We start from the raw sequence: 23246 nt of genomic DNA, 5'->3' as shown, positions 1-23246 counted from the left end.
AGCAGCCGTGTCCCCTCCAGAGCTTCCAGCCTCCCACTTACAGAAAGCAGAGGTTGAAAGCGACCCAGTAGGAAAAAAAAAAAAAAACAGGAATAAAACCCACGTTTAACCGAATAGGCATCATTGTGTTTCCTTGGCTCCTGAGGACTGGTGCGCAAGTATTTCCTGACCGACCCCAAGGGATCGCTGGTGTTTGTAAGAGCGCCGGTACCTGAGGCCCGGGCACGGCGCGGCGGGCGCACCTACCCGGCCGTCCGCGCTGACCTGCGGCAGCAGATGTGGCTCAGGGATGGGGGAAGGTGCCGGAGGTGCTGCTGGCCGGCAGCTCGGCCGCCCTTTCCCCCGGCCCGGCCCGGCCCGGCCCGGCCCTGCCGCGCTGGGCCCGCGGGGGCTGCGGGGGCCGGCGGCGCGGGGCGCATCGCGAGGGGCGCACAGATTTCTGCTCTCACCGCAGCGCTGTCGTTCGGTCACGGCAGACTTTATTGTGTAATAAGTGACAACAATTACAACGGGTCCGTGGCTGGAGACACGGAGCGGTTAATGAATACAGCAGGCACCGCGGGCAGGGACGGCAGCTACCGGGGCACCGGCAGGCGCTAGGCCTGTGGCGAGCGGCTCCGAGGGTGAGACAACCTCCTAACAGTGCACTAAAGGGGGGGAAGTAGCTCGTGGCCTCTCTGTGGCATCTATTGCGAAGGATTCAGACCTAGAAAGCAGAAGTTTGGGGAAAGATTTCCTCTTAGTTGGTCGTGGATAGCACAGCAACCCCCACTGATTTAAGCGGCTGTAATTTAATATGTATTTTGTTACCGTAATTATGATTAATTTCCTTACCTTTATTTTGGCAAAATAACTATCTAGTCTACATCACTTTTAAGAAACATGTCAAACATTTAACATCAGATAGAGTTCCCAAAGCTAACGTGCACTCACAATATTGTCATCTAAATGGTCTGGGAAGGAGGAGGGGAGTACCAAGAGACTGAAAAACACGTTGTCGAGCAAGACAAAATTTCCGGAAATACCTGACACAGACCACGTTTCACTTCTATCAAGGAAAAAAAAAAAAAAGAAAAAAGAGAAAAGAAAAAAAAAAAAAGCGCGATTGATTTAAAATCCCTGGGGTGGAGTGGCGCAGGAGGAGGAGGAACGTATGGGGGGGCTAAGGGTGCAGAGAAAGAATAAAACCAAACTAACAAAAAAAAAAAAAAAAAAGACAAACCAAACCCCAAAAAACCCCACACAACCAAACAAAAACAAGCAGCCACAGCCCAAAACCAAAAAAAAAAAAAAAAAAAGAAGAAAAAGAAAACCCCTCAACAACCAAAACCCCACACTGCCCCGATAAAAATCCAAACTCAAAACTAAATCAATAGTCTCCAACTACGTTTCCACCCCAGCGTTAGTCTCCTTTATTGCCTTTCTCCTTGTTCATCTTTTTCATTTTCATTCTTCTGTTCTGAAACCAGATTTTGACCTGTCTCTCTGTGAGGTTTAAAATCCTAGCTACTTCGTAACGGCGGTCTCGGGTGAGGTACATGTTAAACAGAAATTCCTTTTCCAGTTCCAGAGTTTGATACTTTGTGTAGGGACAACGCTTTTTCCTCGTTGAACGAGCGTGGATCCAGTTTGCTGCAGGGTTATCTGGAAGAAGGGAGGTATATAGGGAACGGGGTTGGGGGGGGGGGGGGGGAGAGAAAGGTCGTTAAATTAATTTAACGAAGGATGGACTGTTTTCACAACTTTGGAGGAATTATCATAAAAGCCTTAATGCCCCAGTCTGTTTACTGTACAAATGATGTCTTGATGGTAGGTGGTTATGTGGAGTCTTTTATGGGTGCTTGTTGCTGCTTGCGCTGGGGTAGGCGTCTAGACGTTTTTATAGGTTAGTAAAACTATCAGTTTTGCACATTCGAGCCTTACAGGTTTCGGCAATAAATCAAAGGGGCAATTTCTTTCTTTCTTTCTCTCTCTCTCGCTTTCTTTCTTCCTTCCTTCCTTGCTTGCTTCCTTTCTTACTTTCCTTCCTTCCTTCTCTCTTCCTCTCTTTTTTTCTTTCTTTCTTTTTCTCCCTGTCTCTCTCTGCCGCTATTCCTCTCTATCTCCCCCATTCCCCATTTTGTTTTGATCGTCTTTTTCTTTTATTTTCTTTTTCTTTTCTGTCTTTCTTTCTTCCTTTTTGGGGGGGTTTTATTTGGGGGGGGAGGGTTGGTGGTTTTTTTGTTTGGTTTTTTTTTTTACTTACTTGGGTCAAGTTGCTGCTGCTTCTCCTCTTTCAGATCGCTGCTCGGGCTGGGGTTGTGGCTGCAGGCGGCGGGGTCCTTGGAGCTGCCGGCAGGCGCTTTCTCCCGGGACTCCTGGAGGAAGGAGCTGCACGTGTACTCGGGCACACCGATCCCCTGGGACTCCCGAGACGAGGAGCATTCAGTCCTTTTGGAGGAGGAGGAAGAGGAGGAGGAAGACGAGGAGGTGGCTGCTCCCGTCTCCGGCTTTATCCCATAGTGGCGCCCGTTGGAGGAGCCGGAGCTGGACGCGGAGCCGCCGCTGCTGCTGCCTCCGCTGCCGCTGCCGCCGCCGCCGCCGCCCGGGAAGCCCGGGAAGGGCTCGATCCAGGAGCGCACGTAGCGGCCAGCGTCGGCTGCCCCTAAGTGGGGCTGGTGCATGTAGGGGTGGTAGATCCCGGTCATTGCCGCAGACGGCTGATGGTGAACAGTGGACCAGGAGGTGGAAAACACGGTGGATTTTGGTGCAAAGCTACAAGAGGAAAAATCTGAACTCTCTGCAACACCTGATGGCCTGGAGGTCGCACTGTGACCTCCCTGGACGAATCTACTCCCATAAACTTCTTCGCTTTCATGGCCTATGAGAGAATCGACATAATAGTTACTTATGGTGCCACTAGACGACATTTTAGGCTCCCCTCTTAGTCATATAAAAGGTTACACTGTTAACTGTATATGATACCCTCCCGGAGAACAATCGTAGTATTTTGCAGACTGCAACCCTCAACCATTGGTTGTGGAGCCCACGTGATCATATTTACCAATACTGCGAGTAAATCAATCCGCTAAACTGGGGCTGCTGTGATTAAAAAAAAAAAAATCATCATCAACAGCGGCCCCGCACAGCGCTCCGCACCGCCTGCGCCCCCGCACCGCGCCGGGCCACCCGCCCTGCCCGCCCTGCCCTGCGCTGCCCTGCGCTGCCCTGCGCTGCCCTGCGTGCCCGCCCGCGCTGCCCGGCCTGCCTGCCCGTCCTGCCCGGCCCTCCCCGCTCTCCTGCCTGCCCTACTTGCCCGCCTGTCTGTCCGCCTGTCTGTTCGCCTGTCCGCCCTGCCGGCCCGGGCGCGGCGGGCGTGGCCGCGCCGGCTGCCCACGGCCGCGGCGGGTGCGGACTATTTCTTCACCTTCGTTGAGCGATTTCTGCCATTCATTTCTTAATCAATGAGAGGCAGGGTGTTTAAATAAATCCAACAGCCTTGGCTTGCTAATCACACTCCAAGCTGCTGAGGGAACCCGCTGGGAAAGGGGGATTCTTGCCTGTAAAAACAAACCATCGCAAGCTGGGACTGTAACGACTTCTCATAAAACAGGAAAATGTTACAGTAAAAGCACATTGCGGTACTTCCATATTTCAGAGCATGTGCGGGTATTATTATCCGCTCCCCCCACCCCCGGACAGAAAGTTTCCCTCGAAAGGATACACTTTTAAAAAGAGATGCCCATTGTGTTGTTTTAAAACAGGTGGAAGACCTCTGTAATGATTTTATGCCTTTCAATAAAAATTTTATGAGGTGTATTTGATTATAGATTAATGTGTCCCTAATAAAATGGACGGATGGAAACAGCAAAGCCTCTGTCTCCGAGCACGACTGACGTGTGGCTGAACACACGCTCCTCTATCTGCGGGACTTTGGGGCTACACAGCCTTAACACAGCCCCCCTTCAAGGAGTCCAGAGCGGCCCGGGAGGGACGCGGGCAAAGAGGGCCCGGAGGAGGCCGCCCGGCCCCGCAGCTGCCAGCGCGGCCGCGGGCAGGGCCGCACGGGCGGACAGGCTCCGGGCCGCCGAGGCGCGGGGCTGTCGCTGACCCCAGCTCGCCGGCAGAGCTGTCTCCTCCGCCCCTAGTTCAGGGGGAGCCACGTTCAATGCCTACGTGAGATTTCTTTCGCCCCCTTCCCTTTCTTTTGCAAGCCTTCCCTCCCCACCCTTCCTTCCCGGCCTGGTTTTCCTTGCCCGCGCTAAAGGACGCCCCGTTAGTACTGAAAAGTGGATTACCCATGGTCTTCTGCCCGCGCCTGCTTTCCCGGGCGAGGGACGGTGGCTGTGTCGGGATCTGGAGGAAACGCAGAGAGTTAGTGGCGAGCCCGCAGCACAGCCCGCCGGGGGCACGGACAGCAGCGCTGGGAAAACACTTCCTACTCGAGGGCCGTTATGAGGAAGGGACTGAAATTCCTGTTTATTTAATGATTTATTGCTCTCATAGGTTGTTTTCTTCCTTTTTTCCCTTTTTTTTTTTCTTTTTAATTTTTTTACTTTTCCTTTACTTTTTTTTTTTTTTTTTTTGGTCATTTGACTTTAGCATTTTCTTCTGCGATTTTATAATTTCTATTACATTGTTTTCTAGAAGCAGGGTTTGTGATATGGCAAAGAATTGCCCCTCGCTTCAAAGAGATATAAATTGGTAAAGAAGGCAGATTAGAGTGAGCCTCATTTTTACATACGTTAAACTCTTGGTATGGAGCCAGCTATTTACTTCCCACTGCCGGAACTTCTTTGGTGGTGTAGCGAGTACCTTTAAAGGAAAAGAAAAGGCCGTGCGAATGTATGCAATATTTAAGGGTTTGTTTTGCTGGTTTGGGGTTATTTGGGGGGAAGGGGGGGTGGTTGAGCATCGTTTTGATGTTTGTTTTCGAAAAGGGAAGAAGCACAAAGTACCTAGGTGCTTGCGGCTCTCGCAGCTCCAAAATGATGATGCCTTGGTTTGAGGAATATATAGCCTCTTCCCTCTGAGTGAGTGTGCTCATGAGGAAGTACTGGATTAAATTAAATATCAGCGACGAAAGAGCAAACAGAACGCCACCAACAGCATTATGAGCAGTATCTGTCACCAAGTCGCACAATATTGGCACTATCTGGAGTTTAATTTCTTGATTTAGAAAGAGCTTAGGGGAGAAATGGGCGTTGATTGTGAGCAAGCTGGTTTCCCAGCGCCAGCAGTAGCCACGCTACTTTTGCAGTACCCGTTTGAAGGTGAAAGTATGCCCAAGTATTTGCACTTCAGTTTGAAGTCATGTTCATTTGCAAGCTGTTCGCCGTTCTGCTGAGTATATCTGCTCGCACGGGCATTCGCCCGCTCTCAACACACGTACCCTTCCTCAGCTTCCAGCGCAGAGCCCTGCTAATACTATTTTTCAGCTATGTACAGAAAGGGTTAAGAGTCGTGAACGTCATTAGCTGGATGTGTGCTACTAAAATGGAATTGCGCGAAATAAAACGATCTCTGAGCAAACAGAAACGGTGCAGGGTGACAAAAGTGGGTCTGAAGAGGCTGGTGTACTTTTGTAAGCACGCCTGGAAGGGTTTCTGCTCAAAAAAAGCCAACCTCGCCAAATGCTGGGAATGTTTTGAGGGAATATTTTTTCCATCCACGGTCTTCTAAAAGCTGTTGAGCCGACCGAAAACCGAGCTCCTTAACATTTACTTATGCCCAGCTATGCATTTATTAGGGAGGTTTTTTGTTGGTTTTTACTTCTTGGTTTTTTTAGTGAGCAAAGACACGGAATCAAAGTCTGCACATTGTAAGCACGCAGGGAGTGATATTTTTTAAATCAACATATGAACATCAAATAAAATGACACACATATTCCTGACAGCTTGTAGTAGAAAGATATTTTTATCACTTACCATTTACGAGTTGTACAAGTTGATTGGATGAGGATGTCCAGTTAAGTCATAATATTTTACAACTTTTTTTATCCGTCCTCTTTTTTTTCTTTTATTTATTTTCTTTTTTTTTTCTTTTTTTTTTCTTTTTTTTTTTTTTTGGTTTTGTTTGGGGTTTTGTTTGTGTTTTTTGTTTTGTTTGGGTTTTTTTTTTTTTTTTTTTGGCATTCAGTTTGTCAGACTGCGAACATCACACAACATTTTATCAAGTAATCAGTTGTTTACAGACACATTTATAAATTAATTGGGTATACATCATTTCCCGGCCCAGTCTCCACCCCACCCCGTAGGGAAAAAAAAAAAAAAAAAAAAAAAAGAAAGGAAGGGGGAAAAAATGGAGGAAAAGAAAGAAAGAATGCCAGGCAGACACACACAAAGACCAGAATATGGTCCAAAAGGTACACCAGTCCAAAAAGCTGCTGATAGAGAAAGATCAGAAAGACCAACCTGCATCCGTGCTTCAAACATTTGTAGAAAACCAAAGGAACCGCAGTAGTTTACAGAGTTTATTGCATTATACATGCAAACAGAACATGCACAAGAAGGACAATTTGCTGCTGAACGACTACTATTCCACATATGCACCACAAGGAAATGTCTACAATGGAGAAGAAGGAAATATTCCATTTTACGAAGGACAATCTCTAAGTTCATTTGAGAGGATAGTTACATTATAATGTGCTTCTCTTTCCCCCCGCCCCCACAGTTTCCCCCCACTCTTTTTCTGAAAGTATTGAATGTACTCAAAATGTTATGGCCCGTGTAACAGCCCCACATAAATACCATTTTGTTAGTAAAAACATGAAAAAGTCACATTGCTTGGATGTTCGACAGTTCCAATAAGTTAAGACCAAATGATAATATTCAATAATAGTTACCCTGCATTACGATGAGAACAAAAATAAATTACACGTGCTAGGTTTTATATATACTCATCATAGTAATACATATTCACTTGCAGCGCTAAAAGAAGGACGAAGAGTCACATTCTATCAGAAAACAAAACAAAACAAAACAAAACTGGAAAATGCCGGGTTTTGCCAGAGTCTCTCCTGCCTTTATCAAGTGGTGGTGCTGTGCCCATTCCTCACTGGTGCCCCCCCCCGGGGTTAGGGTTTAAGAGAAGGTCAGATTAGCGGTCAGTTCCCGGATTCGGTTCTCCCTGCTCATCTTCTTGAGCTTCATTCTGCGGTTTTGAAACCAAATCTTGACCTGCCTGTCAGTGAGGTTTACGCTCTTACTGATCTCTAGACGGCGCTCTCGAGTGAGATACATATTGAATAAGAACTCTTTCTCTAATTCCAGTGTTTGGTGTTTAGTATAAGGACACCTCTTCTTTCTGCCACTCTTTGCAGTTAACCAATTGCTTGTTGGAGTATCAGACTTGATTTCCTCTATCAAAATCAAAGAAGAAGAAAAAAAAAATCAAAAATACCTCAGACTGTTAGAGTGTACCCTTGGCCATGACCCCTCCTCTGCAGTGTCTGGCAGATATGGTGGATGTGGGCATGAAGCACAGCCCGGCTGAGGTGTGGGCTCAGTCAGGGGACCTGCTGCCAGGCTGGGCTCGCCTGTCCCCAGCCAGCACCCTGCCTGCGGCCACCCCGCTCTCCTGCTCCTGCCAGTAAGGCTCTCTCAAGTTTTTCGGCCGGCGTTTAACATTTCAACAATATTTAACCTGCCGTCCGCCCCATGGACACATCTTAACGGGTCTAGCCTCGCCATGGCCGACTCGGGCTCCCACGACAATTGCCACGGAAATATTTCAATTACAAAATAGTCTCGCACTGTATTTTTGAAGCAGCATCCCCACACACATCAGCTGAATCACGCAAGCACACCTATAAACAGATATAGACATTTCCCAGACAAAATGATATACAAGAAATCACTACCCCCTGTCTTGGATTATTTTTTTTTTTCCATTTTCCTTTTGGGTTTTCTTTTCCCCACCAGAAAGAAATCTCCCCCACATGAAGCTAGACCTGTACTACTAAGCATAATTGAGATAAAGAAATTCTCAATGCACACAGAGGGTAAAAATTGACCTAGAGGTTGCAAAGTACATTTTGATAGCAGAAAATTTCTCGTTTTGGGATTCTTCGATACACGCCGTTCAAAAGAAAGGCGTTAGTGCACTTTAAAAGGGAAAATAAAATCAGAGTGCCACCACATTCAGGTTTCAAAAGCATTTCAAAATACTGGTGCACTTTTGGAGACCAAGCCAAGGTTATCTAAAGCACCACATTGAAATATTCCACCCTTGGACCAGGCAGATAGCGGGCTGCTGCTTTCATTGTGCATTTCTTTCCAACTTTACCCAGTCCGGTAGCACCTATTCCTCACCTATTTTAAGAGGATCGTAATTAACTTTAAATGCAATCAAACCGCAGTAAGGCTCAGTGGAAAAAAAAAAAAAAAAAAAAAAGGCGAAATACTACGAGAGAAAAGTTGAGCTGCTCGTATTTTACAACCTCCAGACCCGCTTTTTTTAGAGGTATGGGGCTGCTTTTGGCTGCTGCAGCGCATTACGGAGCACACGGCTATATTCCCCGCATCACAGAGGCTGTCTGCGTGCACGGGAGAGGCAGATCTCTGCGGAAAATCTTTGGACCGTTTTGTGTGGCATTTTTGCCTGCCAAAATCTTCAGAGAGACAGCACCTGCAGCCCGATACTCCTTAGCATTAAATGTGATGGCTGTGATGCTCGTTAGTATATTCGAGCGTGCTTTATGGTGCTGGCGTGTTGGAGTTACACCACGGCACGGCTTAAACTCGGTAATACAGACCTTTACTCTCCTTCTCCTGGACTTCTGGGCTGGACACGGAGCCTTCGGGCAGACAGCTCCGCTCCTCTTGCAACGTGGACTTGGGCTCGGGACTTTCCACTTGAGAGACTTTAGCGGTGCTGTCTTGGTTGTTCGGGTTTTCATTCATTTTCTTTTCCAGCTGAAGTTGAGCAGATATCTGCGGTTTGGAGCTGCCGCGAGGGTTTAACTGTAACATTACAGTTGAACTCGTTTCAGGGCTATTATTGTACTCTTGGGTTTTCCCAGTGGCGTAGGTCTGGCTCAGTCTAAAATATCCTGGGACAGGAACCTCGGGGTTCTCAATGGGGCATGATTCAGACACCAGCCTCTGGTAGGAAGGGACGTCTGCAGAAATGAGTTTGGATCTCTTATCGGAATACATGCAGCAATTGCTTTCTTCTTTAATATTTGTAGTGAAGGAACAAGTGGGGACCTGCTGTGTAACAGGTTGCTCTATTCGACAAGATCTGTTCGGGTCTGTCCAAGTGTCTACTTGAGGTATATAAGGATGTACATTCATACCCATATTTTGGTGATTAACTTCTCTCTTAGCCAGAGACGGAAGGAGTCCACAGGTTTGCATCCCATACGTCCCAATGTCTGTGCTAGGTGGCATATACATGCTGGCGCTGTTGGAGTAGAAACTGTCACTCCTGCACGCACTGATGAGAGAATCTACTAAAAAAGTATTAGCGGCAGGAGAGCTGTTGGGAAAGGACATTTTGGGGCGGAATTTGAGGAAGAGAGATTGTGTCCTTTGTAGGCTGACATCTCTAGGAAAACATTCCCGTGTAATTGCGGATGCCTCCGCGCGACCACATGACAGGCGGGCCAATGGCAGCGCCCGCCGCCCCGCGCGCCGCCGCCCCGCCGCTGACGCGCCCCGCCGCGCCGCCCCGCCGCGCCCCGCCGCGGTCAACAGCGCCCCCTGCGCCGCCGCGCCGGCACCGCACCGCGCCCCCCGCACCGCCGCGCCGCGCCCGCCGCCCGCGCTGCGGCACCGGCCCGGCCCGCGCCCCCCCGCCGCGCCGCGCCGCGCCCCGCAACCTCCGCGCCCGCCCGCCCGCCCGCCGAACCCCCGGCGCGGAGCCGAGCCGAGCCGAGCGGTGCGGAGAGGAGCGGAGAGGAGCGGAGCGGAGCGGCCCAAAACCGCGCCTGCCCGCCATGGCTCCTGTAAAAGCCCCGCCGCTGACAAGTGCGGGGACAAAAGGTTGCGGGATTTATTAATGCGTATTAGGGAGAATCAGGGGCGATCAATAAAACCCTCATCTACATTCTCGGGCTACTCGGTAATTTTCTTGCTTCTGAAGCTTTTTCAAGAGTTATACCCTCTGTTGCCGCGCACGGGAAGATATTTTATTAACAAATCAATCGAGACTTTGTAAAGGATAAGATTAATAGTTAAGATTTAGCATAATGGCGTTCGCGTTATGAATTATTGAAAATTATACTATTGATTTTTTTCCTAGCTGCTAACCGAGAAGGTCAATTTTTGTTTTAACACAAATCGTCAAATATTAAAAGGTGGACTTTTGTCATAACTCGAATTTTATAGGGAAGCCACATTCCTAAAATTATTTTACAATGCTCTCTCCCGACCGCCTGGGAAAAAAAAAAAAAAAAAAAGAAAAAAAATTTTTAAAAAGGAAAAAAAAGAAAAAAAAAAAAAGTGGGTTTTTCTCTTGCCCTGCAAACCGAAAGCATCAAAAAGGAAATTTCTCGTTCTGTAGTGTTGCTCATCAAAAAAACTTGCAGAAACTCATATCCTCACTGCAACTCCTTTAACTCCTTTAAGCAACTTTTTCTGTCTTTTTTTAATAAGAATGATGAATGCATCTGTATCATAAAGCAAACAAACAGCAAAGAAAGCAACCAACAGAAGGCAACAGTAACTGTCTACATGGCAGATCAGAGTTTTCCGTCCCAACATTTTAAACGTGTTTTATTGTTTTTCCTCCCACTCCTTAGCCGTATTTGCACCCGCAGCTACTACATTTTAAATAGTGGCGGTGGAAACTGTTTATTACTCTTTATCGTTTTACTTTCCTTTCTCTTTTCTTTTTCCTTTTTTTTTTTTTTTTTTTTCCCAAACTGGGGTATTTCTTATCTGGTGCTAATGTTGTCAAGGACCCTCATCCACACAAAGTGAACTTGTTGATAATTTTTGTTTGGGACTCATTCGCCTGTTTATTTTGGGCCTTTCTACCGTCAAAACACCCTTTCAGATCCCCAAGAGCAGGCAGCACGTGAAAGGATTTTAAAAAATTTAAATGCGTCTTTCGCACACTCACAAACATGCGTTTTCCAGCAGCGTGGGTTTGAATTTTCCTCTGTTTCCTGGCATTTGGATGTTTTTGTACTTTACCGTACACTTTAGACTGCTGGAAACAATAACCCTATTTAAAATTTCGCGGTGGTGGCAATGAGACAGACCTTTTAAAACCTTATCGCAGCTGTTCAAATACAACATCATTGTCAGGTTAAGAGCCAGCGTCTTTTATAGCTGCAGTCTCCAGCTCCTGGGTTGCCGGAGAGTTTAAATATTACCTTCGTAATATTCGCAGCTCGCAGGCTCTTTCGGCAGCATCCCCTGCGCCTGGCGCAGCCCCTGCCCGCCCCGGGCACGCTTGGCCGGCGCCGCGGGCTGAGCCGAGCGGCGGGCGCTGCGCTGCGGCGCGGTGGCCACGTAAGATCATGATCAGAGCCATGGCTAAGACTCGCCTGCGCCGGGGAGAAGCCGCGGCGGAGCCCACGACGCTCCCTCCGAGCGCCGCGTCCCCCCCCCCGCCTCGCCTTCTAGCAATTTCCTCCTCTTCAACAACAGCCTGGACAACCCACAGAGTTTAAAGAAACAAAATACTATTTTTCTTGACGCAGTTTAAGACTTGACTATTAAATCTAATCAGGAATTTTATGCCCATCAAATGGTTCTTTCATAATCTTTATTTACACTGTAAGAAAAGGGGTCCCAGAAATATCCCAGCTGAAAGCATCAGCCCAGAGGTTTGCGGCGGGTTTCGCCCAACAGTAAAGTTAAAACAATAAGCAAATGCTGAGCTGCTTTCCACGCCGGCCTCGCTGCTGCTGCTGCTGCTGCTGGAGGAGCTGAATTCTGGGCTCCTGATTAGACATGAGGGCTCTTTGATTTTTTGTAATTGAAAATATTAATTTCATGCATGTCACAACACGGAAACTCAGATGACTGTTGTGATTAGAGTAATTTAAATATTGCGTTCAGGACTGGCACACGGCTCCATAAGACCCTTCGCTCACGGTAAATCATGAGGGATTTAAAAACGGGCAGCAATTTTTTATTGAAAATGAACAGTAGAAAGTTTAAGTTTGATGTAAATAGAAGTTGAATAAACATGCGAGAGCCATTGGGGAACTGGGGACTTAGGCTCTGGGCATTTAATGTCACTATTGTTTTAAATCATATTAAAATGGAATAAAGTAATTAACATTAATAAATAAATCAATATTGCTCAATAAATGAGATATACAATCTACATTAATATAAAGGTTTTGCTCTCAGAGCCCCATATTTTTTAGAACGAGGGTGAAAAAATGCCCCAACCAATGGGTCCATGCAGATGTAAATTACTGTTTGTAATAAAGCATAGGTGGACATTACAGTTTTCTCCTCTAGCAAATGTCAAGGCTAAAAACTGGAGGTTACCAGACGTGGCAGCAGGGCTTAATTTTCACTGCCTTATCTCCCTGAACCTTATTACTGATGATATGATTATGTTTTTGTCTCGGCTGTGCCGAGCATTCTCATAGTTGCAATTTGCTGTGTTTGTGTCCCATTATGTGAGGGGGATGGGAGAGGGGTACGAAAGAAGCCAGATATTTTGCAGATGCCTTCAGTAACAAAGGTATTGCGAGAAATGTCTTATTTTTAAAATGGGCTGGAACCCCGGAAGCTTTTAGTAAATTTCCTTTGATTTACTTGATTTCACCATTTTATTTAGGGTGTCTTTAAACGCGCTGACTGTATATTTTATGCCACACTGTTAAATTGCAGGGACATTGAAGAATAGTTTTATTTAAGAAAAAAAAAATGGGTACGATATTGTGATCTTTCTTCTTTTAATAAAGCAACTGTCAGGTTGCCCAGATTTCTCTGTGCCGTATTTTCATAGAAAGAGTCGGCGTCTGGGCTCAGATTCTCTAGATTTTTTTTGACCGAGGTAAGGGGACAGACACGACATACTGATGACATTATGCTTTTTCCTAAATATGAAAGCCTATGAAATAAACAAAATAACACGCTGGTCTTTTCTTCAAAGGTGTTTTTTGTGAGCGTAAGGATCGCACACTAGCACTGACCGTACGCTCAGCTTCGCCCTAAACCCCAGCCCTTCTCCTATTGCATTTCCATATTTTTGTGCACACAAAGGTGCGGGAATGTGATGAGATTTTAGCGTGTATATTGGTGGCCAGTTCAGCCTCGGTATTTGCGCTGCATATTTATCTTTCGGCGGATTCCTGCCGCATTTATATTTTGATCGGAAAATAAACAAATGCCCTTTTCGTTCTATGCAAAGGACAAGCCCAAAGACATTTGGAAATAGCTCACAATCTTTTCTATCTAGAGGAATTTAACTGAGAAAAGGGTAAAAAGGAAAAATAGAAGAGGTTACAGACTCGCACAGAATCACCACATTTACACAATGGTTCAAAAAACAAAAGTAAGAAAGCGGCATTTCCATGTTCTCTTGTATAGATATAATTTTCCAAAATTAACAGCGCACCCAGGTTCCCATCACCCGTTCACATTCTCTGACTTCGGCCTCACTGTAATTGCGAGGGCTTAAAGCACCTCGGATGAAGCCTGATGGGCTCGGGCTTGGTGCGGGCTCTCGCCAGGAGCCCTCTCATGCCAAGAAAAACAAACACCAAAACTTCGCTAAACATTTCCCCCTAGGAAAGTGTATGTCCACCGAGAGACCAGGGCATTTTCCCCCGGGATACCGCTCTGCCTGCAAGGGCTACCTCTGGCGTCAGGGATCCCAAGGATTTTGGATTGTACAATGCCGTTTTATTACCGCCGGAAAGGCTATTTCTAGGAAAGTGTTAACAATGAACTTCTAAAAAGGAAAAAAAAAAAAAAAGAAAAAAAAGAAAAAAGGAAAAGAAAAATAAACCACACACCAACAATCCAGCAGACAAAGTGCCAACAAATGCGTTCACGAGAGACTGGGCTTTAAAAAATGCGGAATATGGCTAAGCCAACATGAAATAGATTTCGATGAATTCTGCAAATGAGCAGAAAGCAGCGAAACCCTTTCTTTCCTCAGTTCTGACCAGAAGCGCACACTGGAAGGAAAAAAAACCAACATAAAACAAAACAAAAAAAATCTCAGAAAGACAGAACATGCTCGGTTGCTGGAGAACGCCCAAGAAATTCATAAGAATGACTTTAATTCTGTAAGCTCTACTTTCATTTTAATAGATCTCCATAGCAATTTTAAAGAGAGGGACTTCAGTCAGCAATGCCTTGGAAAGGTGATGCTAGGATATTAAAAATATCTTTTCTCTTTAGTCTTTCTGTCTTTCTTTTAAAAATAAGCTCGCTCAGGAGCTAATGTCAATCTCACCTTTAAATAAAATACGTTTTTAACATTATGTTTTCTGTACCTAGAGGTTTATCTAAGAAAATACTCGAGTAAGAATCAAAGATAAATTGTGGAAATGCATGTTTTTAATATTACTTTTGTTCCACCCGCGTTAAGGCTGTCCTTAAAGGAGTAGATAGATTTTCGTTCTAGGGAACGAATTCTGAATATCTTTGGGGTTTGATTTTTTTTTTTCCTTTCTTAAAATTATGGGATTTTTTTTAAAGCTCGGATGCATTATAAAAGATTACGACCAAAAAAAAAAATTCTTTTAAAGTGGCATATTTCTCCAGCACGTCACGGTTATGGGTTATTTGTTTAATAAATCTTTTTGATGCTTTATTTTCTCATTTGGAAGGCCCTGAAATCTTATCGTTACTTATATATTAGATATTTTATTAGCAGTGGAATTATTATTAGGGGGGAAAGAGACTGGAGCAGCAGAGGCTGCGGCATTGCAGCGCCTGGGCGCGCCCTCCTGTGGCCGCTTCCCGCCAGACACCGGGAATTTTCTCCTCTCCAGGTCTTTCTCCTCCGCTCAATTCGCTCCCAGTCACGGGCTTCTTCCTTCCCTTTTTAATAGAAACTTAGCACCGCTATCATTGTGCATTTAAGCAGGATTAGTGCTGGGGTGTTTCGGTTTCCGCGGCCCGCTTTTGCGGTGTCTTGGCATTTCGAAGGCGTATTAATAGGCTGAGATAGACTGTCAAAGCACTGCAGGGAACAGAAAACCAAACGGCTCGTTCTCGCCCTGTGGATTAAGGATCGGGAGACACGCGAGAATTTGGCTGTAAGGTCAGGCAAAATGCCGTGAGGAGTTGCCCGCGACTTGGCGCATTTCTAATTAATGGGCTTTGTGGGGAGACCGCATAGAAATATCGTCTTTGTGCCTAAATTACGAGACATTTCCCACTATTTTTTTTTTCTAAGCAAACCCCTCTCTTTCTTATGAGCTTAAAAAAAAAAAAAAAAAAAAGAAAGAAAGAAATAAAGAAAACAAAAAAGAAAAAATGAATTTTTTGGGGGGTCGAATTCCCAGGAGGCGGAAGAGAAAGAGAGGGAAGTGAGGAGCCCCCTGTGCTCCAGCTGGCAGGGACTGGAGCAGGGCACGCTCACTGCACGACGCCGAGAGCTCACCTCGACCCAGCCGGGATTTTCTTTGCGTTATGATGCATTTGCTAATATGGCCAGCTATGCGGTAAAAAAGTGTGTGTGTGGCTGTGCGTGTGTGTGAGAGAGAGCGAGGGAGGGAGGGAGAGAGTGAGACAGAGAGAGAGTGGGTGGTGGTTGAAAATAACAGAGGAACCTTAAGGCGCCTAATTATTCAGAAAGGTTAAAGGTGATGACCTTGACATTTTGGAAGTTCAAAGGCATACACTTATGTTTTTCTTGCTAAAGTGTTTTAAATTTTTTTTTTTTTAGTCATGCCTCCCTCCTCTTCTATTTCTCTATTTTTTGAATTCTCCGGTTTTTCCTGACTTAGTTGGCACTTTTGCCTCCCCTGCCTGCGAGAGTAGCGAGAGCCACCTCGTCCCATTCAAAAAAGCCAAATTCTTTTCTCACTCGTCGCCTTTATTGCACATTGCGGAAATCTCTTTTTCGCCCACCAGAAGGTGTATAATATAACCCAATTAAGCTGTTTAGAACCTCGGGTTTTATGGTGTTGTCTAGACAGTTCAAGGTTTTGTAAACAGCCCAGCCAGGTCACGCAAGATAAAGCGGCGAGGAGCGGAGCGGATCTCCTCCGGGTGCCGGCCCCCGGCGGGCCCCGCCGCGAACGGCAGCGCTGGGCTCCGCTCCCGCCAGCGCCGCGCTCCGCTCGCCCTGCCCGGCAAGCACGTTTAGAGAACCACCCCTCTGCTCCCAAGTGTTGGGGGTGGTTTTGTGGTTTTGGTTCAGGGTGGGTTTTCCTTTTTTCTCTCTTTTTTTCTTTTTTTTTTTTTTTAATTTTTTTTCTATTTTTTTAAATTTAATTTTCTTTTCTTTCTTTTTTTTTTTTTTTTCCCCAACTAATGCCAATTGTTTATAACTCCCTCTTGTCTGCCTCGCTTGGAGCCCTCAGTCTTTCTGCCTTGCTCTTCACTAACAAGTAAACAGTCATTGGCGTTGGGGATTCTGGGCTTATTCGGAGCCTGACCAGTTAAACGAAAAGCCTTTTTCGTTGTTTATAGTAATGGTAGCACCATCAGAAGTGATGGTCTGCAGACAGCCATGTTGGCTCTGTCTCACAGCGAACGGGGAAGGTACGCATACCTACAAAGGAGAGTTAGGCATCTGAACTATTACTTAATTAAAACGCTTTTTTTAAAAACCGGGTAGGCTTCTTCACATTATTATTTAACTGAACTTGGCTCTAGCCCGGAAAACGTTAGGATCCTTCGGAGATGGAAATCCATACAGTGCACGGAAGTTATAACCTTAACTTTACTAGAAACCATTTATTCACATGAAAAAGACAGTGGCCCATGCTTTTGGATGACAATAGAAACATATATATATATATTTTATATATAGCGAGCGTACATTTACCATCTCTTAAATAAACCGCATTCACTTAAAGGGAGGAAAGTGTTATCCTAGCTCAAAAGCAACAACAGAGCCCCCCCCGAACTCAATGAATTGTAAGCAACAACTACCAGACACACTGCAGGTCCATTGCTGGCACTGTGGGAGAGGAAAAAAAAGCACCTTTGGCGAAAAACACTCGAGAGTGGACAGTTGGATTTACCCTAGTTTCCCCTTATCAGGAATCTGCTCCGCCAAGCCCCGAAATCTCCAGTGGCCATTCAGTGTGGGGAGTTGCACATGAAAATGAAACTTTGAGTTCCGCAGGGTGGACGTGTCAAGTAAACAAATTAACTTTTGCATTCAGATGGTAGGTCAGAGAGACCGACGTATTCTTTGTTTTTCTTCTTTCTTCCTGTTCTGTTGCTTTTTTTAATATATTTTTTCTTTTTTTTTCTTTTTCCTTTTTTTTTTTTTTTGCCTTTTTTTTTTTTTTTTCCTTTTCAAAACAAGGGATTCCCTGTGAAATATTGGAGTCGATCTCTGTTCAGTTTCTTTTCTTTCATCCTTCGATTCTGGAACCAGATTTTAACTTGCCGGTCAGTGAGGTTGAGCATTCTGGACAGCTGCAGTCTCTTCTCTTTGTTTATGTACACGTTGAAGAAAAATTCCCGTTCCAGTTCCCTTATCTGATATTTGGTATAGGGGCACCTCTTTTTCCTTGATCGCTGGGGAATTGCTGAAATTCAAGAGAGAAGAAACTGATTCATGCTGTTGCTACGAACATGCTCAGTTAGGGTTTGATCAGAGACTTTGATAATATCCCATTGCCTGCAAAGCAGCTCTCTGGCACTTCAAAAAATATTCCTGACGCTTATAATCTCCGGGTGACTTAGCAAGAAAAGCTAATATTTCCCAACTTCTCCTTAAAAGAGAGCTCTTCGAGCAATACACAGAGATATTTAAATGGGCTGGAAAAATTCCAAGTTTCTCAAACTCCTCTCACACACACCCCCCGCCCCAAACAAACGAAGATCTTAAGCTCTAAACCGAAGGCAGCTCTGAGCACTACCTGTGAAATCTCTCCGTCTCCCCCCGATGAATCAACAATTTAATAACAATTAATATCCTCTTCCAAGAATACCTTAAGCCCACCTAAATTGGTTTCCTATCGTAAACACGCTTTACAACGGTAAAGGAAATCTTATAGGATATATAAAATCCTTTGGATGCTTATAAAATTGCACATAAAATGCGGCTTGACAAAGTGTTGGCCTTGTACTCTTGCCCCCAATTTACTACTGATACCTACCTGAACTGTTGCTCTTCTCTGCAACAGCCTCACCAGAAGGGGAATCGGCGCTGTTTGCTGGTGTCACTTTCTTCTCCTGGCTGGAAGGTGTTTTACTGCAAGTGCTGTTCTGGGCTTTCAAGTCGCCCTTCTCCGCGTCCCCCTCGCTCTCGGAGTGCTGCTGGTACGGGGGTCCGGGGGCTGTCTCGTAAAACTGGTCGAAGCCTTGCGGCAGGATGCCGTTCCTCCCCACCGAGCTGTAGAAGTTGGAGGCGGCGGGAGACGGTCCGTGGTGGCCGCAGACAGGGTCCGTTTTGAACAACATTTCCGTCCTCCTGTTCGCAGGCTGCAGAAAGTCTCTGTGCATCACCTCTTCAGCCGAGTAATAAGGAGCATAACTGCCCCTATACTGCCATTTGCTGCGCTCTAATCCGTATTCCCTGAATGCCACTTCGCGCACAGGTTGAACATGAGGTAAATTAGAAGAATAAGGAAAAGTCATTTGACAGGACGACGATTGAGACAAAAAAGAGGGTTTCGTCGAGAAATCTGAGGGTGAGACGTAATAGGCGCACCCTGGCAGATACATATTGGATGTGCCGTGACTGCAATCGTCAAACTCAGTCATGTCTTCCTTTTTGCGATTGCAAGCAACCAGGAGGCTTCAATGCATTGAACAAGATCCATCTATTGCACAAGAGGGTTTGGACAGGATCAACTAAGAAAAAATCCCCACCGTGTGCTGACGTGCAATTCATCTTGATTGATTCTAGTGGTAATTATGTCACGTGACGCGATGTAGAAATGTCCTTATATCTATATCAGCCCCTCGGAAAGGCTCCTAAGATCTCTCCAAAGAGCCCTCCCAGCACGGGGAGGCGAGCTCGCCGTTTGTACAAATATAGCCGGTTTTAAGTCTCATCCTTTCAGCAGGCGATGTGAGACACACGTAGGTGGTGCGGATCACCTGGGGCCGCGCCGCCCGGGCAGGCGCCTGCCCACCGCCGGAGCCCGGCGCGGAGCCCCACGGCGCGCAGCCCCCCGCCCGCATCTCCGCCCGGCCTCCCGGGCAGCCAGGGGGGAGCACTGCCACCGTCGGGGAAGGCAGCCCCCGGAGCGAGCCTTGGGGGCTCACGGATGGGCACCCCCGGCTCGGAAACGTGATCGCTTCCTCCTTAGAGGGAGCGATACTCTCCGGCCGCCGCTCAAGCAGATGATGAGCGGGTGGGCGATGGTTCACTCAGGAAAGCCAAGTCCCATTCACACATTCGAGCGTACGACCGGATCTGCCCGCCCGGCTCCTGCAATCCACAGCTGGCATCAAAACCGGTCACGAAATTCAAAGCCCGAGTTTCGATCACCTCGTTTTCCCTCGCTTATGAGCCCAAACACTGCGCACTTGTGTCAGGGCGCCAAACTGAAATGAGAAATACGCAAACAGAACATCTCTCAGCAGCCGCATTTACGAAAGGGAGATACTTTCGGGCTCTCTGTAAGGCAGAGGGCTATGGCAGGAAAAGAAGTCCACCAAGCACGGTTTCCTTGAGAAACAGAGCAGCAGACAAAGTGACCTCTGTTCTCCTGCCTCCAACTCCCACCAAAATGTTCATTTTCATTGGAAGGGAAAAGCAAGACTCTGGAGCTGGCGGCACGCACAGCAGCCGCCAGCCCCGCTCCCGCCCAGCCTTCGAGGGCTCATTTTTGCAAATTTTCCTTTTTTCCTTAAAATATGATTTTATACAGACAAGCACAAACAGGGCCCCAAAGGTTGAAAAGAGAGGAGAATAACGAATACACTCCAGCAATAGCCCTATACTCCACCAATTCCTCATTCCAGAAACATTTGCCAGCTCTCCATGGGAATGGGGTTTTTCCGCCCCTGTACCGCATAGCCAGGTCAGCTCCATCACATGTCGCTCCCCAAATAAACCCGATATCTGGGCGAGCTCCCCAGGCCGAGCACGGCCGCCTCCGGACACCCCAGCAATGCCCGGGCGGAGGCTCCGGCAGTCGGCAGGCCCCGCATCACCTCCACAAAGACACCTCCGGCTCCCACAGCCAGCGGAGAGCCCGGCAGGTGGGGAACCGGCCCCACCGAGCTCCGGGCAAGCGGGGACAAGGCCCGTGGGCTCCCCGGCTCCTCGAGGCGGCCGTGCCCGCTGAGGACTCGGCTCGGCTGCTACAGGAGCCTCCTGCTCGCCCTCGGCCACGCCATGCGGAGAGGCTCCGGGGGCGGGAGCCCCGCAGCCCGGGCTGCGCCCCGCAGCCTGCCCCCCGCCCCGCCGCCGCCACCGCCACCGCCACCGGCACTGCCCTTCCTGCATCCCCTTGCTCCCCAGAGCAGTCGAGGGCTACCCAAGGGGCTTCCATGCCGCAGCCCTGCTAGCCCTTTCTAAAAATAAAAAGACCAAAGCCAGGCGATATTATGGAGCTCATTCTTAGCAGCCCCCCACCGCCGCCTCTTTCTTTCTTTTTCTCTTTTCTTTGTACAGTTGTGGTTTTTTTTGTTTGTTTGGGGTTTTTTTTAAATTTTTTTTTTTTGGTGCCTCACTCTCAAAACACCTCAAACAACACACATTGCTCCCAGCAGATAGACTCTTGCAAGTTGCAAGTTATCACTAGAAATCGAAGCACAGAACCACCACTCCCTCTCTTAATCGGCTTCCGAGCCCTCTCGGTTCTGCTGCAACAGAAAAAAACAGCCTCCCAAAAATGATGTCTGCGCAGTTAAAATGGCTCCTGTGTCACTAATTACCCTGGACCTTGCAGCAAAGCAGGGCAGGGCTCCGTTCGGATTGTGCCCCCCCCAAGGTTTCTGATCGCCTATCTCGTCAAGAGAGATGGTTCTGGAAACCTATGGAGCTTCATTTTCTTTACCGTTCAAACAACTAATTGCGCCTTAGCCAGAATCTTTCACCTTCTTTTCGATGCAACAAGCCTAGCATCAATTGAATTTTGGCGCAGGAGCCAACCGGTTTCAACTAATTCAAGTTCAAAGACATGGCGACGATTTGTTAGTACGAAAGCTCCTTTAGGAAACAGTCCTTTAAGAAACGGTCTAATTTGAGAAATGTGAGACCAATATCACAGCAGAGACCCCGCTGGAATAAGGCAGAGCTGGGGGTCCCCGCCTGCCACAGCGTTTTTACCCTGGGGTCGGTACCAGCCCAGCTCTGAACATCACAATAACACCCCCACACAGACTCCCCCCCCCCCCCCCCTTTAAAATTCTTCCCTTACGCAGATTAAATAGCATCGAAACATAAATGCAAATCATGTACACAATCCGGCGAATACTTTACCGTTAGGCGTCTTGTAACATCTGCAACCGTTGCCTGGAATCACCAAGTATTCAGGTCCAAGAGACATTTCCAAATGCTCTCCGTGGAAATTAAGGCGACTTGCGTAACGTTTGGGCTTAAAAATATACCCGGTCCGGCTGGAGAAGATGCGGTATTTTTTGTGCCACCCAAGATAAGACACTAACTTGACCTTAACTTTGTTATGGCGCCCCTAGTATCTGGAGAACGTGAACAGACACTGTCTGGCAGCTCTCGTAAAAACCGACTGGAGAAGAGATTCTGAGTCATTTCATTTATTGCCACTACAGTTCTGCAAGAAAGCTTTTCCTCTCTGCCAAACTTTAATTATTTATGCTCTTTTAGGAAGCACAAAGGCATCCAGAGCCATTCCCAACAAACCAAGTTGCGTTTGCAGCCTTATCAAAAGAGGAGGGATGGAGAGCCTCCTCGAGGGGCTTTATCACGTTTAGGCTGCGGTGGAAATGCAAAGATGTTTATGTTTGAGTAAATAAAGGGATGAACCGTCGCCTGCGTGCTGCGGAGGGAAGCGGACGTGGGCGCAGCAAGAGAGTGCCCGCCGCTGCATCCCGCCCCGCACACACCCGCAAAGCCGGTACAGGGGGCACCTGATAAGACACCCGAAATAATCCAGTGTAAGGGCGTGGAGTACATCCCCCTCACTCGGGTGCATCTCCTGCGCGCCCAGCCGGCGTGTCGCACACGCTTGTGCACACGTGTGCCCAGGGGACAGCCCGGGTGGGTGTGCGCAGGCAGAGCCGCACAGGCAGGGCGCGCCCCGCGGCTGCAGCTCTGCCACGCGTGTGTGCCTCCCCACGCCCGAACCGCTGTCCTCGCCCACTGCTTCCGAGGAAGGGATGAACCCTGGAGTATGGGCACACGGGAAATCATGCACCATTTTCTACCGCCGATGTGTCTGTGCACAGTATGAGCCCACAAACACGTTCTTCTGAGTGCGCACACCCGGTTACACACAACGGGCACTGCTGAAATGAGTGCGTCTATAGATACACGAGCACATACAGAGACACATTATACACAGACTTTCTCAACAAACCACAATTTAGATCCTACCTCCTCTGCCTTTTCTCTTTCCGTAGGCGATTTAGACTAGGAGCTTCACAATAAGCCATCATCGTGGATCAGATGCGTTTAATAAATAATATATTGCCTTTCACGTATTTTCATCCGAGGTTCCTCTTCGGATTTCATATCACCCATGCAATAAAGGGACGGGTTGTACTGGGGAGGACTAGGATGGGGAAGAGCAGAGCAATGGGTCAATTTCTCATGGACTGTAGCCGTCTGAGTAGTATTCCAGGAGAGGGTAAGAAAAGGGACTTTATCTGGTTTTTGCTCTTCTCCTGGCTTGCATCATTGGGGTTGCTTCTAGTTTTTTTAATTAGGGAATGCCACTGGATGAAGAGACCATCATTGTCCGCAATGCGTCAACTCCCAGCACAGAGGCTGAACGTATCGAAGATTTGGAGGAACCCAGGAGTGGTTCCTGTGGCTGAGGAAGGCTGGGTGTGCATCCCTTGCCCCCGGGGAGCTGTCACCCTGCGAGGCTTCATCCCCGCTTTCCTACTGGCAGCCACCCCTCCATGAGCGAGGTAGGGTTTTGTCTGCATTGGGCACTGCGGGCGGTAAGAGTGGCGACAAATGCTTTGGGCTGGTTTTCCTTCTCCCCCCGAAACACCACCCAAGCGTTACCTTTGGGGCTCCCTGGAAAGCTTTCGGGAAAATGGCTACGT

The 23246-nt window shown here is 47.4% G+C and overlaps 3 protein-coding genes across 3 annotated transcripts; all 3 read right to left on the bottom strand.

Moving 5' to 3' along the window:
• Window positions 1-678: 678 nt before the first annotated feature.
• HOXD9 (homeobox D9) lies at window positions 679-3305 on the bottom strand. Its single transcript, XM_084209128.1, has 2 exons — window positions 2246-3305; window positions 679-1644 (listed from the first exon to the last, which is right to left on the bottom strand). The coding sequence occupies exons 1-2, from the start codon at window positions 2907-2909 to the stop codon at window positions 1403-1405; spliced, it is 906 nt and encodes a 301-aa protein (XP_084065254.1). The 5' UTR covers window positions 2910-3305; the 3' UTR covers window positions 679-1402.
• A 3756-nt stretch (window positions 3306-7061) lies between these two features.
• Window positions 7062-9476, bottom strand: HOXD10 (homeobox D10; the record flags this gene model as incomplete). The annotated part of the gene is made up of 2 exons (XM_084209269.1): window positions 7062-7339; window positions 8735-9476. 2 exons carry the CDS (start codon window positions 9474-9476, stop codon window positions 7062-7064), a joined length of 1020 nt encoding a protein of 339 aa, XP_084065395.1.
• Window positions 9477-17100: 7624 nt separating this feature from the next.
• HOXD11 (homeobox D11) lies at window positions 17101-18800 on the bottom strand (the record flags this gene model as incomplete). Its single annotated transcript, XM_084209415.1, has 2 exons — window positions 17101-17620; window positions 18194-18800. The coding sequence occupies 2 exons, from the start codon at window positions 18798-18800 to the stop codon at window positions 17385-17387; spliced, it is 843 nt and encodes a 280-aa protein (XP_084065541.1). The 3' UTR covers window positions 17101-17384.
• Between the last annotated feature and the right edge of the window lie 4446 nt (window positions 18801-23246).

Source organism: Fringilla coelebs (genome assembly GCF_963513975.1).
Source record: "Fringilla coelebs genome assembly, chromosome: 7".
In the NCBI taxonomy this organism is placed as follows: domain Eukaryota; kingdom Metazoa; phylum Chordata; class Aves; order Passeriformes; family Fringillidae; genus Fringilla; species Fringilla coelebs.
Note: the sequence above shows the minus strand (reverse complement) of the source record. Positions and strands in the feature narration are given on the sequence as shown.

Bases quoted from the DNA above. Each gene is read 5' to 3' on its own strand.
- HOXD9 (XM_084209128.1), bottom strand. From the start codon at position 2,909: ATGTCGTCTAGTGGCACCATAAGTAACTATTATGTCGATTCTCTCATA. The intron at 1,645-2,245 runs GTAAGTAAAAAA...CCCTTCTTCCAG, and splicing joins GCAGCAGCAACTTGACCCAA to ATAACCCTGCAGCAAACTGG.